The sequence below is a fragment of the Hemiscyllium ocellatum genome, chromosome 32 (assembly GCF_020745735.1).
Source record: "Hemiscyllium ocellatum isolate sHemOce1 chromosome 32, sHemOce1.pat.X.cur, whole genome shotgun sequence".
NCBI classification, from domain to species: domain Eukaryota; kingdom Metazoa; phylum Chordata; class Chondrichthyes; order Orectolobiformes; family Hemiscylliidae; genus Hemiscyllium; species Hemiscyllium ocellatum.
Window position 1 is genome coordinate 12,478,641 of NC_083432.1, and position 12,081 is coordinate 12,490,721.

Below are 12,081 nucleotides of genomic sequence, written 5' to 3' on the forward strand. Positions count from 1 at the left end.
GTGCACACATTCTATGAAATAGTTGGATACTTGATATGCACATTTTTATCCTTTTATGGAATGTTGATATTACTGGAAAAGATAATATATATCATCCTTGAGAAAGTAGTGGTGGGCCTCTGGAATTGCTGCAGTGCTGCCATTATTCTTCGGCCTATTTTCCTTCCTTATATGTATGTTCTCGACAGGAGCAGTCATGGATGAAATGTGTATAGCAGTGGTTAAGTAGTTGTGTAACACAAGAAATGTAATACATTTGGGTTAGGGTTGTCATAATAGTATGTCAGCCTGAATCATGTATAAAGTGGATTGAAATGTTTGAGGAGAGTAGAGATTCTGTCTGATCTACATTAATGACGGGAGGAAGAGCTGTAAATTGTTACTTTTGCTTTATTTCAGTGTCAAAATACTGCTGCATTTTATCATTCAAAACGAAATAGGTTCATTTGTGTAATCTGAGAATCCTACATTAGTGTGGGATGATCACAAGGTCCTGTCACTGAACACACACTGCTTGAGTAGTTTCCGGTTGGTAGAATTGTGTACTTCACATAGCTCACACTTGTGTCGAGATGTTATAAAATTAGTATTTTTATTTCATAAGTCTTAATGTATTAATAATATCTGTTTGAAAGCAGTGGATAATTATACTTCTTATAATTCTTATACTTGACAACACTTTTGTAAAATTCAGAAACCAAAGGCTTTTCAGACACAGGTCTCCTTCCCAGCAGAGAACAAAACTGCCTTAACCATTATCACAGAAAGGCCTCATTCCACAGATCAATAAGAATCTATTTAGAAGAAAAACCCCCATCTCACTCTAACTTCCGGACTGAGACACAGTTAGGAGAGGAAGCACTGACTAGGTTTGACCAGCCATGCTGTAATTCCAATATGAGGGAAAATCCTCTGACTTATTCATTTCTCGACAGGGGGCAGTGGTAGAACGGAAGGTGAGTGATGCTGTGGGGGCTGGATTGGTGTGGAGGTGTGTTGGGGAGAGAGATCAGTGGTAGAGTGGGAGTGGGTTTAGAGGGATGGTGTACGGGGGAGGCTGGGTGGAAAAAGGTAATGGGGTGGGAAGAAAAAGTGAGGAGTACTGATTGGAGAATTGGCGTAGGAAGCAAATTCCCTTTCCTGATATCCCAATCACTTTCCCATTCAGCAGAACTCCTGGAACAGTCTTAATTGTGTTTTTAACCTGTTTGTTTAGTGACAGTATAAGAAATGAGCTCGATGATGACCCTTACCCTATTCCTGGCATTGCTAGCTCTGCTTGGAGGTTACATAGTCTGTATGAATGGAATATGATTGGAGTACCTCAATCCCCAGCAGGTAGGTACAGAGTGTCTGGAATTCACCTTGAACTGTTACTCATTCATTTCCGGTGTCATGATTCAGTATGATGCATGTTTACGTAGGGTTACAATTCTGAAGCAGCAGCGAATGCAAGACAGAGCACTTTTGTGTGTTAAAGGTGACCTGGGAATGATTGATAATCACACTAAACGCCAGACTACACATAGTGTTCTGGACTGGAAACTTGTTAAAGATTTACTGATATTTACAAATGTATAAAAATCTAAAGCACTGATGTTATTGTTTAACCCACGTTTGCCACAAATTTGCTGAGACCAAAAAAAAAACTGCAGATGCTGGAATCCAAAGTAGACAGGCAGGAGGATGCAAGAACACAGTGAGCCAGGCAGCATCAGGAGGTGGAGAAGTCGACGTTTTGGATGTAACCCTTCTCCAGGACTGGGGGTGGGTGTAAGAGGAACTTCAGATAAAGGGGGTGACAGGAGCAGGGTAGTGAAGTGGGGATAGATGAAGACAGGTGGAAAGTATGACCTGGTTGGACAGATTTGCTGAGGGCTAATGCTTAAAGATGGATTAATATTCTGAAATGAAACCTCCTGCAGTAACCAGAGTTGATCAAGAAGTGCTATCAATTCACACAAAGTGAGTTGTGAAATGAGAATCCTGCCCTTCCAGAGGAAGCCAGTGTTCACAGGCTTCTCTCTCATTCTCTCTCCTTTTTTTTAGCCCACACTGTTTGCCCTCTCAGGTGGACAGAGCAGGTTCCATGGCATTGTTTCAGTGGAAGTTTTCTCCAGTCTCCGAGTCAATATCGGTTTTCAACCAACTTTGCAAAAACAGATTCTCTAGGTCATTACCATAGGTCTACTTGTGGGATAATGTTTAACAGACATTGTCTACCCCATTTCCTACATTACAACAGAGACCACACTTTCAAAAAGCACTACTTTGCCTGTAAAAAAACATCTCAGTGGGTGATGAAAGGAGCTGTGGAAGTGGGTTCTCTTCCCTCTATGACACAGAACTCAGTTTTGTGGCCAGCCAGGTGCCTGTTTCTCACTGTGTTAGAGAGTGGCTATCCCACTCCCATAACTTGGCACACGCCACCCAGTGCCAATGGTCAGCCAATGGTCGAGTGTCCTTACTAAGTTACTGGCACCTCAATTGTGGTGCATTGAGGACAAATGGCATGTCACCCAAGGCCCTGGGTAGGCAAATTCTGCTCAGTTGTCTTTCTATCTTTTACTCCATAGTAATCCTTCTTTGTGTCCTTGCAAGAGATGGTCCAATCAGTGACTTTGGTACTTGTGTTTCTGACTTTCATACAGTACTAACTTGAGGGGGACATAGTGTCCTAGCCAGCAGGGCAAACAGGCTACACACCCTAGAATCAGTCTGTCTGGAACTCCAAGAGAGCTGAATGACTGAGTGGGACATCACCCACATTCTGAATCACCAAACCCAAATGTGCTACCTGTTTCCTAATCCACACCTGACTGATATTTTGTTACGCCATCAGCATACAGTTAAATTTATCATTTATTAAATGCAAAATTTCCCCAATTCCAGTCACCACACAACGAAAGCAATAGAAGAAAAAACATGCGTTATAGAATAGAACCCATCTCCAACAAAGAGATAATTAAACAAAGGTTAACCTGTGCCAATTTCAAAATCTTGTGGAGTCAGTTTTCATAGCTGCTCCTAATCCAAGTTTATCTGGAGAAAATCTGAAGCCTTCCTCTTTTGTTTTTCCTAGCTCCTAACCAGAACAAGAATCATCTCAAAACATCTCCCTACTGCTTCCAACCAAATAGATGCTGACTCATAATTGGCTTGATTGTGTTTCAAAGTATCTTGACTTAAGATATCTACAAAAAATGTTAACAAAAAGTTAATTTGTGTGGCTCCCTTCTATCTGGGAATTAGCATACTTCATGGACATTGAATTTTCTCAGTTAATAGAAGGTTATTGGAATTGAGACAATTCAGTTCAATGTCTAGCCTCTTGGTGGTGTATCATACAAAGGTAATGGAAATGTTGACTAAGCTTCACAATTAAATCCTATCAGCATTTTGGCAATAGCCCAGATATTGGGCAAATAAAATCACTGATGATAGACAGTCTTGAGAATTATAGGTCATTGATTCCTCTCAGGTGTATTACAATCCTCCCAACTGTTGTCTCAAATACCCATGCATTCTGTCACAAAATCTGACTTTCTGATGAAGCTCCAGCAAATCTGCATTGGAATAAGTTAACTTCTGTTACTATGGGCAGTCTATTTCATCGACGGACTATTCGCACACTCACTTGTTCATTGAAATGATGGTTGGGATATTACTAGCAAGCCAGGAATCTTGACGTTGAGAGCGACCGTAATCTGACGACTGTGTGGATGTATGGTGGCTATTTTACTGGCACCGGCCAATCCTGTTGCTATATCTCCAGCCAATTAATCATGCTGTCCACTCTTCAGAACTGGCAGCCAATCAAAGTCAGCACTGGGTAATGCTGCTGACAGAGGTGGCCTGGGCAGAGGGAAAAGTCTACCCCTTTGTCATTGTGCCCTGGAAGGGTGGGTCAAAAGGCAAGCTGTCAGGCCCAGGCAGGCAGATACCAGCAACTGGAGGAGCACCTCTCCAGCAATGATATTAGGGCCATGAAAGGCAATCACCAGAGAGTTCCTCCATGGAGCAGCCAGGAGATTCCCAACCCCCAACCCCATCTCATATCTCTATGAAGCTACTAGGAGGATGCTTAGGAGGCCAGAGTTCTCTCCCTCAGCCTCTCCTCCTATAGAGATCCCTGTCAAAAGCCATATCCTTGACTGAATTGTCATTCACCTAAGCCCTCCTACTGTATCACACCATCTTATCTATCATTAGCTCAGTGTCCATATTGTGCGTTTACACTTCAAAGGCCCTACATAAGCCCAACCTGACATTGTAGGTTAGTTGTCAGGGGGTACTTCTGTCAGCAGAGAAGTGTTTAAACTTTGGAATGAATTGTCAGGTTGTGGCTTCTAAGGTTGGGAATGATGATTAGAAGCTATTCTGTATTGTGCTAACAGTCAATAATGTTCATTGTGTGAGGTTAGAAAATAGTCAATAAAATGAACTGGTTTTCCTTCACTATGAGAAGATAAATATATACATATGAGGTACTTCAACAGTATTTAAACTAAAAATTCAATAAACAAGAATGAAAACAACACTACCACAGGATGTATAACTTAATCATATTTCTTTCTGGCTTCAGTCTCAAGCTGTTTGTGCAGCAATCTATACAGATTTAAAGAGCAGAGTGTTCTGCGATGTAAATCAGGACTGGGAACGCTGGTCGATTTCCCCATCTTCTCCCTCCTTTCCCACCTTCATTACTCTGAACTCAGTGAATCAGTTGAACATCACACCATACAGTCTGCAGCGCTCAGTTCCATTGATTTCTGAGCCACTGAAGGTTATAGTTGAGGGTTGGTTAGCTTATTTGGCCGGATTGTAATGCAGAGTAGTCTATGTGCCAACAGAACTATGGCAACTTTATCTTGATGTAAATTGGACAGGGTTTATAGAGTTACTGAGCCACATTCCCAGGATAGAGTTGGGAAGCAGGATCAAGTGACATTGTTGAGTTGCTGTGCAGTATATGTACCCACAGCAGTCAAATGTGCAGCTTCTGTTGTGTCTGTAAGGACATGTTCAATTGAATTGGAGTCAGTTTACAGATTACGCTGCCTCCAAAGATGATTCACCAGTTTCTCCTTTCCTTTCCTCTAACTCTGTATACTTCTATCAACTGATCAAACACACCCAGACAGCATCAATTGAAACCCAATCTTGCCCACTTCCAGCGGGAACAATGGGATTACAGTCAGTATGGGACCTTTCCCCTGTTTCCTAAACTCAGGACTGTTGAGGCCCAATTATGATGCTCCAACCCTGGTCAAAGGTTACAGGAGAAAGTGAGAAAATGGGGTTGAAAAACTCATCAGCCATGATTGAATGGCCCTGCAGACTCAATGGGCCAAATGGCCTAATTTCTGCTCCAATGTCTTATGGTCTTATCTGCAAAGCAGCATTTAAAGCTGGCAGTTTTGGATTGAATTATATAGTACATGAAGCAACCCAATTAGTCCCATAAGACCCGCAAAATTATCCCTTCAAATATTTAACTGATTCACCTTTGAAATTTACTGTTGAATTTACATCTATCAACTTTTAAGCCAGCATGTTTCAAATCATAATAATTGCTCACGTAAAAAAACAATTTTCTTTATCTCTGCCTTGGTCCTTGGACAATGACTTCAAAATTCTGTCCTTTGGTTACAGAACTACCAGTCAGAGAAATTGGTTTGTCTTATTTGCTCTATCAATACCCTTTGTGAAGGTGTACATGCTGCAGTGTACTGACCTATTGTGATCTTCAGAAAGACTGTTCAGATATCAGAAATCTTCACTGTGGCAGGTTCAAACACCTACTGATGAAATACACTAGTGCCACCTAACTGTGTCTCAGTGCCGTTTCTAGGTCGAGTGACCCACTATTGAGGGAAGGTAGGCTTTACAGAGTGAAGTTGTGCCTGTGTCCAGCGCGACATTGGCTAGTGAAAGGAAAGCCATTTCATTCAGAAATAAAACGCTAAGCCCCTTGGTTTTTGTGCCCCATGCAGCCCATTTGAAGCTCTCCTTGCTGTGGGTTGTGTAACCCTCTCCATGCTGATGCTCCCCTCAGTCTGTGTTGCCGGTGTAGGTGAAATTTGTGAAGGTTGTCGTTGGTCCTTGGTACAGTGGGTTGTTGTCCTGAAAGGAAACACAATGTAAACATGGTGAAACTGATCTTGCTCAGTGAGTACATTTACAGAATATGTAGCCCAGTTACACTGTAAGTGCAGTACCTGTCTGAGGGGATCATTGCAGTGAGACAGTGATAGGGGTATACAGCCACATAAAGATCAGTATAATACAGCTTTACACAAAGTAGTCGCACAGCACTAAAACCCATTGATGAACTTCAGAACTATTCAGAACATGTTTTTAAATTTACAAAATACAGTGTCATTTAAATAACATCAACTATGACCATTATTTGCACACTGGCTAATGGGCAAGGTGTATCCTGTTTGACCACATTTATAGAATTCAGTTTCCCAATAGTGCACTGCTACGAGTGAGCAGGTCTCAGGCTAGGCCTTGATGCCTGACAGTGGATGTGGCAACAGTGGCAAGTTTGGTCCTTACAGCACAGGCAGTGGCTACATTGAAAAGGTATGCCCCGTGTGAACTCATGGCAGTGGCGATGCTGGTGGAGGTAAGAGTGGCAACTCCTCCAGTAGCAGCCGCGGCATGGTAAAGTGCAGTTGTAGCAGTGTTGTCGGTTTAGCAGCAGGGAGTCTAGGTGTTAGGTGGAGGAACCTGGATCCAGGCTCAGGGCTGAGCTAAAAGCAAGAGCTATTCCAAAGTCCACCTAACTTTATTTTTATAAGACTGTAAGATGAACTTTAATGTTTTATTTCTATGGCTTTATATTCTGTGTTTTTGTTTGTTTTCTGTTTTAAGATGGTGCCGGACAGTGGTGACACTAAACAACACTTTGCAGTGTATTTGTAATAAATACACTTGACAATAAATTAAAACAAATCAGTGTGCCTTCTCCTATCAGTCTATGAGGGACACGTGTCAAACTACATGTGGTGTGCGGGACTCAATTGTATACGGAGGTGTGTGTGTGTGCGCGTGTGTCTTACCGTATTCCACTTTGCGTTGGCTCTTTCTGCCTCAAACTTAGCAAACTCTCGCTTATCGTGGACGGTGACCAGCAACTTCCACATCAATAGAGCCACCAAACCACACAACAGGATAGCGCCCATCAAACACAGGATAATCAGCAGGATATTCACTGGTGGGGGGCACTCTGCAAGGGTAGAATAGGAAAACATGTTGCATTGATGTAGCAACTTGGAAAGTGGTCTTCCTCCTCCTCAGTATTAGATAAAAGATGAAATGAAGTAGAAAATAGCAAAAGGGAGCAGCAATGGGAGCTGATAAAATTAGCAACATTAAAAACACCCCAAAAACAACAACATTAAGGATTTTAGAAAAAGAGAGAGGATGTATCAAACTGTTTTCACATCAATTCTAAGGGTGAAACTAAACTTGGCAAAAAAAAAATACATGCATTTTCTGGTTTGTTCCCATTGGGACCGAAACTGGAGAAAACGCACTTCAGAAAGAAAACAGCAGGCAAGTAGGGCACACAGTGGTTGGACTTTAGTTGTCATAGAAATGCAGTGGAAACTATTAACCATTCATTTTAATTAACCAACTAAATTCAAACTGGACAAATCTTTCAGACAAAATGCCTTGACTTCATGTCTCTTTCTGACAAATGTTTAAGAAGCTAATATGGGGAGATGAGCTAAAAACACATGGGATTAGGATGAGGTTCAACAGAGACATGGCTCAGTTAAGGTTCAGGATTGAATGCTTAATATCCCTTGTTACCAAATATCCAGGAATGAAAGGCAGATGCAACAGCATCAGTTTACGATATATTTTTAAATGGAAAGGATTTGTGATCTGGTTTTGGGACTGAATCTTGAGTTAAAGAGAGGGGAAATTATTACATTCATTGAATCCCTACTATGTGGAAACAGGCCATTTGGCCCAACAAGTCCACATTGACCCTCCAAAGTGTATCCCACCCAGACCCATTCCCCAACCCTATCACTTCACATTTCCCCTGACTAATGTACCAAACCTACATATCCCTGAACACTATGAGCAATTTAGCATGGCCAAATCACCTAACCGGCACATTTTTGGACTGTGGGAGGAAACTGGAGCACCTGGAGGAAACCCATGCAGACAGGGGGAGAATGTGCAAACTCCACACAGACAATGCCCAAGACTGGAATTAAACCCAAGTCCCTGGCACTGAGGTAGCAGTGTAGACCACTGAGTCACCGCACTACCCAGCAAATTGGGGCCCCTTTTCAGGGACTCCATTTGTGCATGTTAATAAAGCTGGCATGTTGCCACTGCCTGCTGCCACTCAAACACAAAACTAACATCGAGGGCTCGTACAGGATCATTGATGAATTTTAAGAAGTGTCAAAAAATGAGGATTTAAATGAGCAAATGTGACAAACATTCAGATGAGATCTTGATTATACTCATTTGTGGCTGGATTTTATGCAGGCCTCACACCCCCAAAACAAGATATGTTGTTCACAGTGAGATGAGATAATAAAATAGCCCTTCACCATCCCCCTCCAACCCAAGGTCTATAATGTAGTAAATGGGCAGATACTGAAGTCGGCAGGCTCCCTGCTAGTTTTAATTAATAATTAATGGCAGATTGAGCTTGTTACTAAGGCAGTTGATCCAAGTATTATTGGAAAGAAGGTGAGGGGAGGGGAAGCTGGACATGCATTAGGGGCACAACTGGATTACATGTAACCCCTCAAAGATGTTACCCTCAATTTGTTCCTCCCTGCCTAGCTTCCAAAACCAACAACTCACTCTCCCAACCTCCCTCTCAAGACTGCCCATTCCTCCCTGTCCAAGATTCTGGACTTTCCTCACCCCGGAATCTAAATCCCCTTGTTTACTCAGCAGCACTCACTACCGATGCTAGCCAATCAGTGTGGTTAGCATCTCTTGGCAGCAGAACTTCCTCCTATGAGAGGGTAGAAGTGATAATCTTGGCTGAATTATATCACTCGCTGAATTGTATTGCCATGAAATGGTCTTGTTAAGCATCAGTTGGAGCAACATCAACTTGGAAGGGCGATTAAGCAATGTGTTGTTATAATGGGCAAAATGACAGAGCAGATTTTCAAATTGAGGCCTGGTAATAAAACTGCCCAGATTACAGTCCTGTTTATGTCATTGTTGATTTGCAATGTCAGTTTCACAAAGGGATGACAAGTTGAAAATCTGCTCAGATATATAACTACACAGCTAACTTTGCGCACCATTACTTCCAACCCCAACCACTATCCTCATGTCATCTCCATTTCATTTCCCACAAATATGAATCTAAGCCCGGTGGTTACTAACCTCCTCTGAATGGAGGTTTTACCTTCTTTTGAAACCTTTATTTTGAACTATCTACCTTATATTTTGCTTTGTTCATGGGATGTCATCCTAATTTGAAAGGCTAACATTTGTTGTCCATTCTTAATTTCCTTTGTGAAGATGGTGCTGAGCTGAATCTTGGAACTCCATGTGGTGCAAGTACAGCCATAGCACTGTTAAAGTGAAAGATTTTGACCTAGTGACAATGATAGGGCAGCAATCAGGATGATAACTTGGAGGAGAACTTTCAGATGGTTTAGTTTCTATGAATTCATTGTGACACAGGTCCTGGTTTTGGAAGGTGCTGTTAAAGGTAGCTTGGTAAGTTCCTGCAGTGGAAAGAATAAATGTTTAAAGTTGTGGATCAAGTGGATTGTTTTATGATGGATAATGCTGAGTTTCTTGAGGGTTGTTGGAGCAGCACTCATCCAGACATGTGTAGGATATTGTATCACACTCCTGACTTGTGCCTTATAGTTAGTAGACAGGCTTAGGGAGTCAGGAGGGGAGTTACCTGTTGCAGCATTCCTAGCCTCTGACCTGCTCTTGGAACCTTCGTGTTTATGTGGCAAGTCCAGTTCAGTTTCTGGTCATTCGTAACCTCCACTGTGCTGTTTTTGTGGATAGTAATGGCATTGAACATCAAGGGGAGATAGTTAGATTCTCTCTTGTTGGAACTGGTCATTGCCTAGAGCTTGTGTGAAGTGAATGTCGCTCTCCTTAACCTTCACTGATGTAAAATTATGATTTTTACAAGACATTGCATTTGTATTGATTAACATGAAAATTGAAAAAAGAAACAAAATAATCACATACAGAGGAATTGAGCTAATACAAGGAATAACTGTTTGTCAAACCTGGTTCTTCAATAACTGACAGAATCGATTTTCCATTTGACTCTTCATGATAACGGAACCGAACAACACAGCCATTCTCGTCCTTATAGGTACAGATGATACCATCTGTAGTTTCTGTATCTACAGAGAGATGGACAGGACAATAATCAAGTGTGATTGAATGAAATGGAAAGATAACCAAATTCCTAATTGACCATTGCAGCAGCGTATCACAATCACCTTGCAGCCAGGTCTCAGAGTGAATAGAACCCCTGACACTCCTATTTATATCTGTCAGCTAGGGCTCCCTGGCTGACCTCGTTACAATCACTTCACTGCACAATCCCCTAGTAACAACGCCCATAACAAACCAGTTAGACAAAGGAGAGCTAGTGGCCATTGTCTTTTTGGATTTTCTGTAAGCCTTTGACAAAGTGCCTCACAAGAAACTGCTAAGTTAGTGGAGGACACTGTGACTAGGGTGGATTTACTGGGGAATGCTGTGGTTGGGGAAGGGCTTACTAGAGGACACTGACTGGAAAGGATTTACTGAAGGAGACTGTGCCTAAGGAGGGTTATTGGAGGAGAATGTGACTGGGGAGGGCTTTCTGGAAGCAAAAACAAAAATTTCTAGAAAAGCTCTGCAGGTCTGGGAGCAGTGGTGAACATATATCAGAGTTAATGTTTCAGGTCAACATTAACTCTGATTTCTCTTCAGAGGTGCTGCTAGACCTGCTGGGTTTCCCAGCAACTTTTGCTTTTGTTTTTGATTTGCAGCATCTGTCGTTTGTTTGGTTTTTGTTGAGGATTTATTAGAGGACACTATTACTTGGCAAGAGTTTATTGGAGACAGTGAGGTCTGCAGATGCTGGAGATCAGAGTTGAGTGTTTTGCTGGAAAAGTACAGCAGATCAGGCAGCATCCGAGAAGCAGGAAAATCGACGTTTAGGGCCGGAGCCCTTCATCAGGAATTTATTGGAGTTTATTGGAGGAGACTGTGACTGGGAAGGGTTACTGGAGGACACTATGACTGGGGAGGGTCTACTGGAGGACACTGTGATTGGGGAAGGGTTTACTGGGTGACATTATGCCTTTAGGAAAGGTTTATTGGGTGATGTTGTTCCACCAGTGCTCTAGTCTGAGTGTGTAGGCAGGAATGCTAGTCATCTAATCTGACAGGTCACTTTGGAAACTTACCCAACGTCCTCACTCTTCGGATCTCATCCCTGCATACCTTGTCACACGTGCCATTCTCCATCAATTTCCCAGTCTCAAACACTTTACACTCGACACAGCTCCTGCGAAAGAAGGAAGGAACAAGGTGCAAACAAAATTAAGACTTCTATGAAACATTATTTGGTTTTGAAGCAAATTAATCTCAAGTTTTTCTTCTCCTGGTCCTCACTAATGATGGCATTCATTAGATTTGAAATCTGAAAATCAACAGGTTAAAGGACATTGCAAGCAAACCTATTCCTGTTTTGACCCATCAGTGTTCACTTTGAAGTTTGTTTTCTCTTCAAATGAGCTTCTCAGTTAGTTTTTTTGGTTATTTAGTTTTTTTTTGTTCAATCTTCCTTCAAAGGAAGATTTGCATTTCTGAAGTGCCGTTGCAATTTTAGGACATCCCAAAGCAACAAAGTACTCCTGAAATGTCCAAATTGTTGTAATATAAGAAATAAGGCAGCTAGCGTGCTTATGGTAAATTCCCCCAAACAGTAAAGAGATCATAAAAGGTGGAGCAGGAAAAGGCCTCAGAGTCTGCCATCCCAATTCATGAGGTCATAGCTGATCTTTTTATAATCTCCATATTACCTTTCCACCTAGCCTCCCAATAACC

The 12,081-nt window shown here is 41.9% G+C and overlaps 1 protein-coding gene across 1 annotated transcript in view; it reads right to left on the bottom strand.

Annotated features, from left to right (window-relative positions):
- Nucleotides 1–575: 575 nt before the first annotated feature.
- Nucleotides 576–12,081, bottom strand: part of LOC132830920 (integrin beta-3-like) — a 94,875-nt gene continuing 83,369 nt past the window's right edge. The window contains exons 12-15 of the mRNA XM_060848870.1: nucleotides 11,439–11,539; nucleotides 10,263–10,382; nucleotides 7,071–7,237; nucleotides 576–6,126 (exon numbers count right to left, since the gene is read on the bottom strand). Of these exons, the coding sequence (XP_060704853.1) occupies nucleotides 6,055–6,126; nucleotides 7,071–7,237; nucleotides 10,263–10,382; nucleotides 11,439–11,539 (460 nt within the window). The 3' untranslated portion in view covers nucleotides 576–6,054. The remainder of the gene's footprint in view (nucleotides 6,127–7,070; nucleotides 7,238–10,262; nucleotides 10,383–11,438; nucleotides 11,540–12,081) is intronic.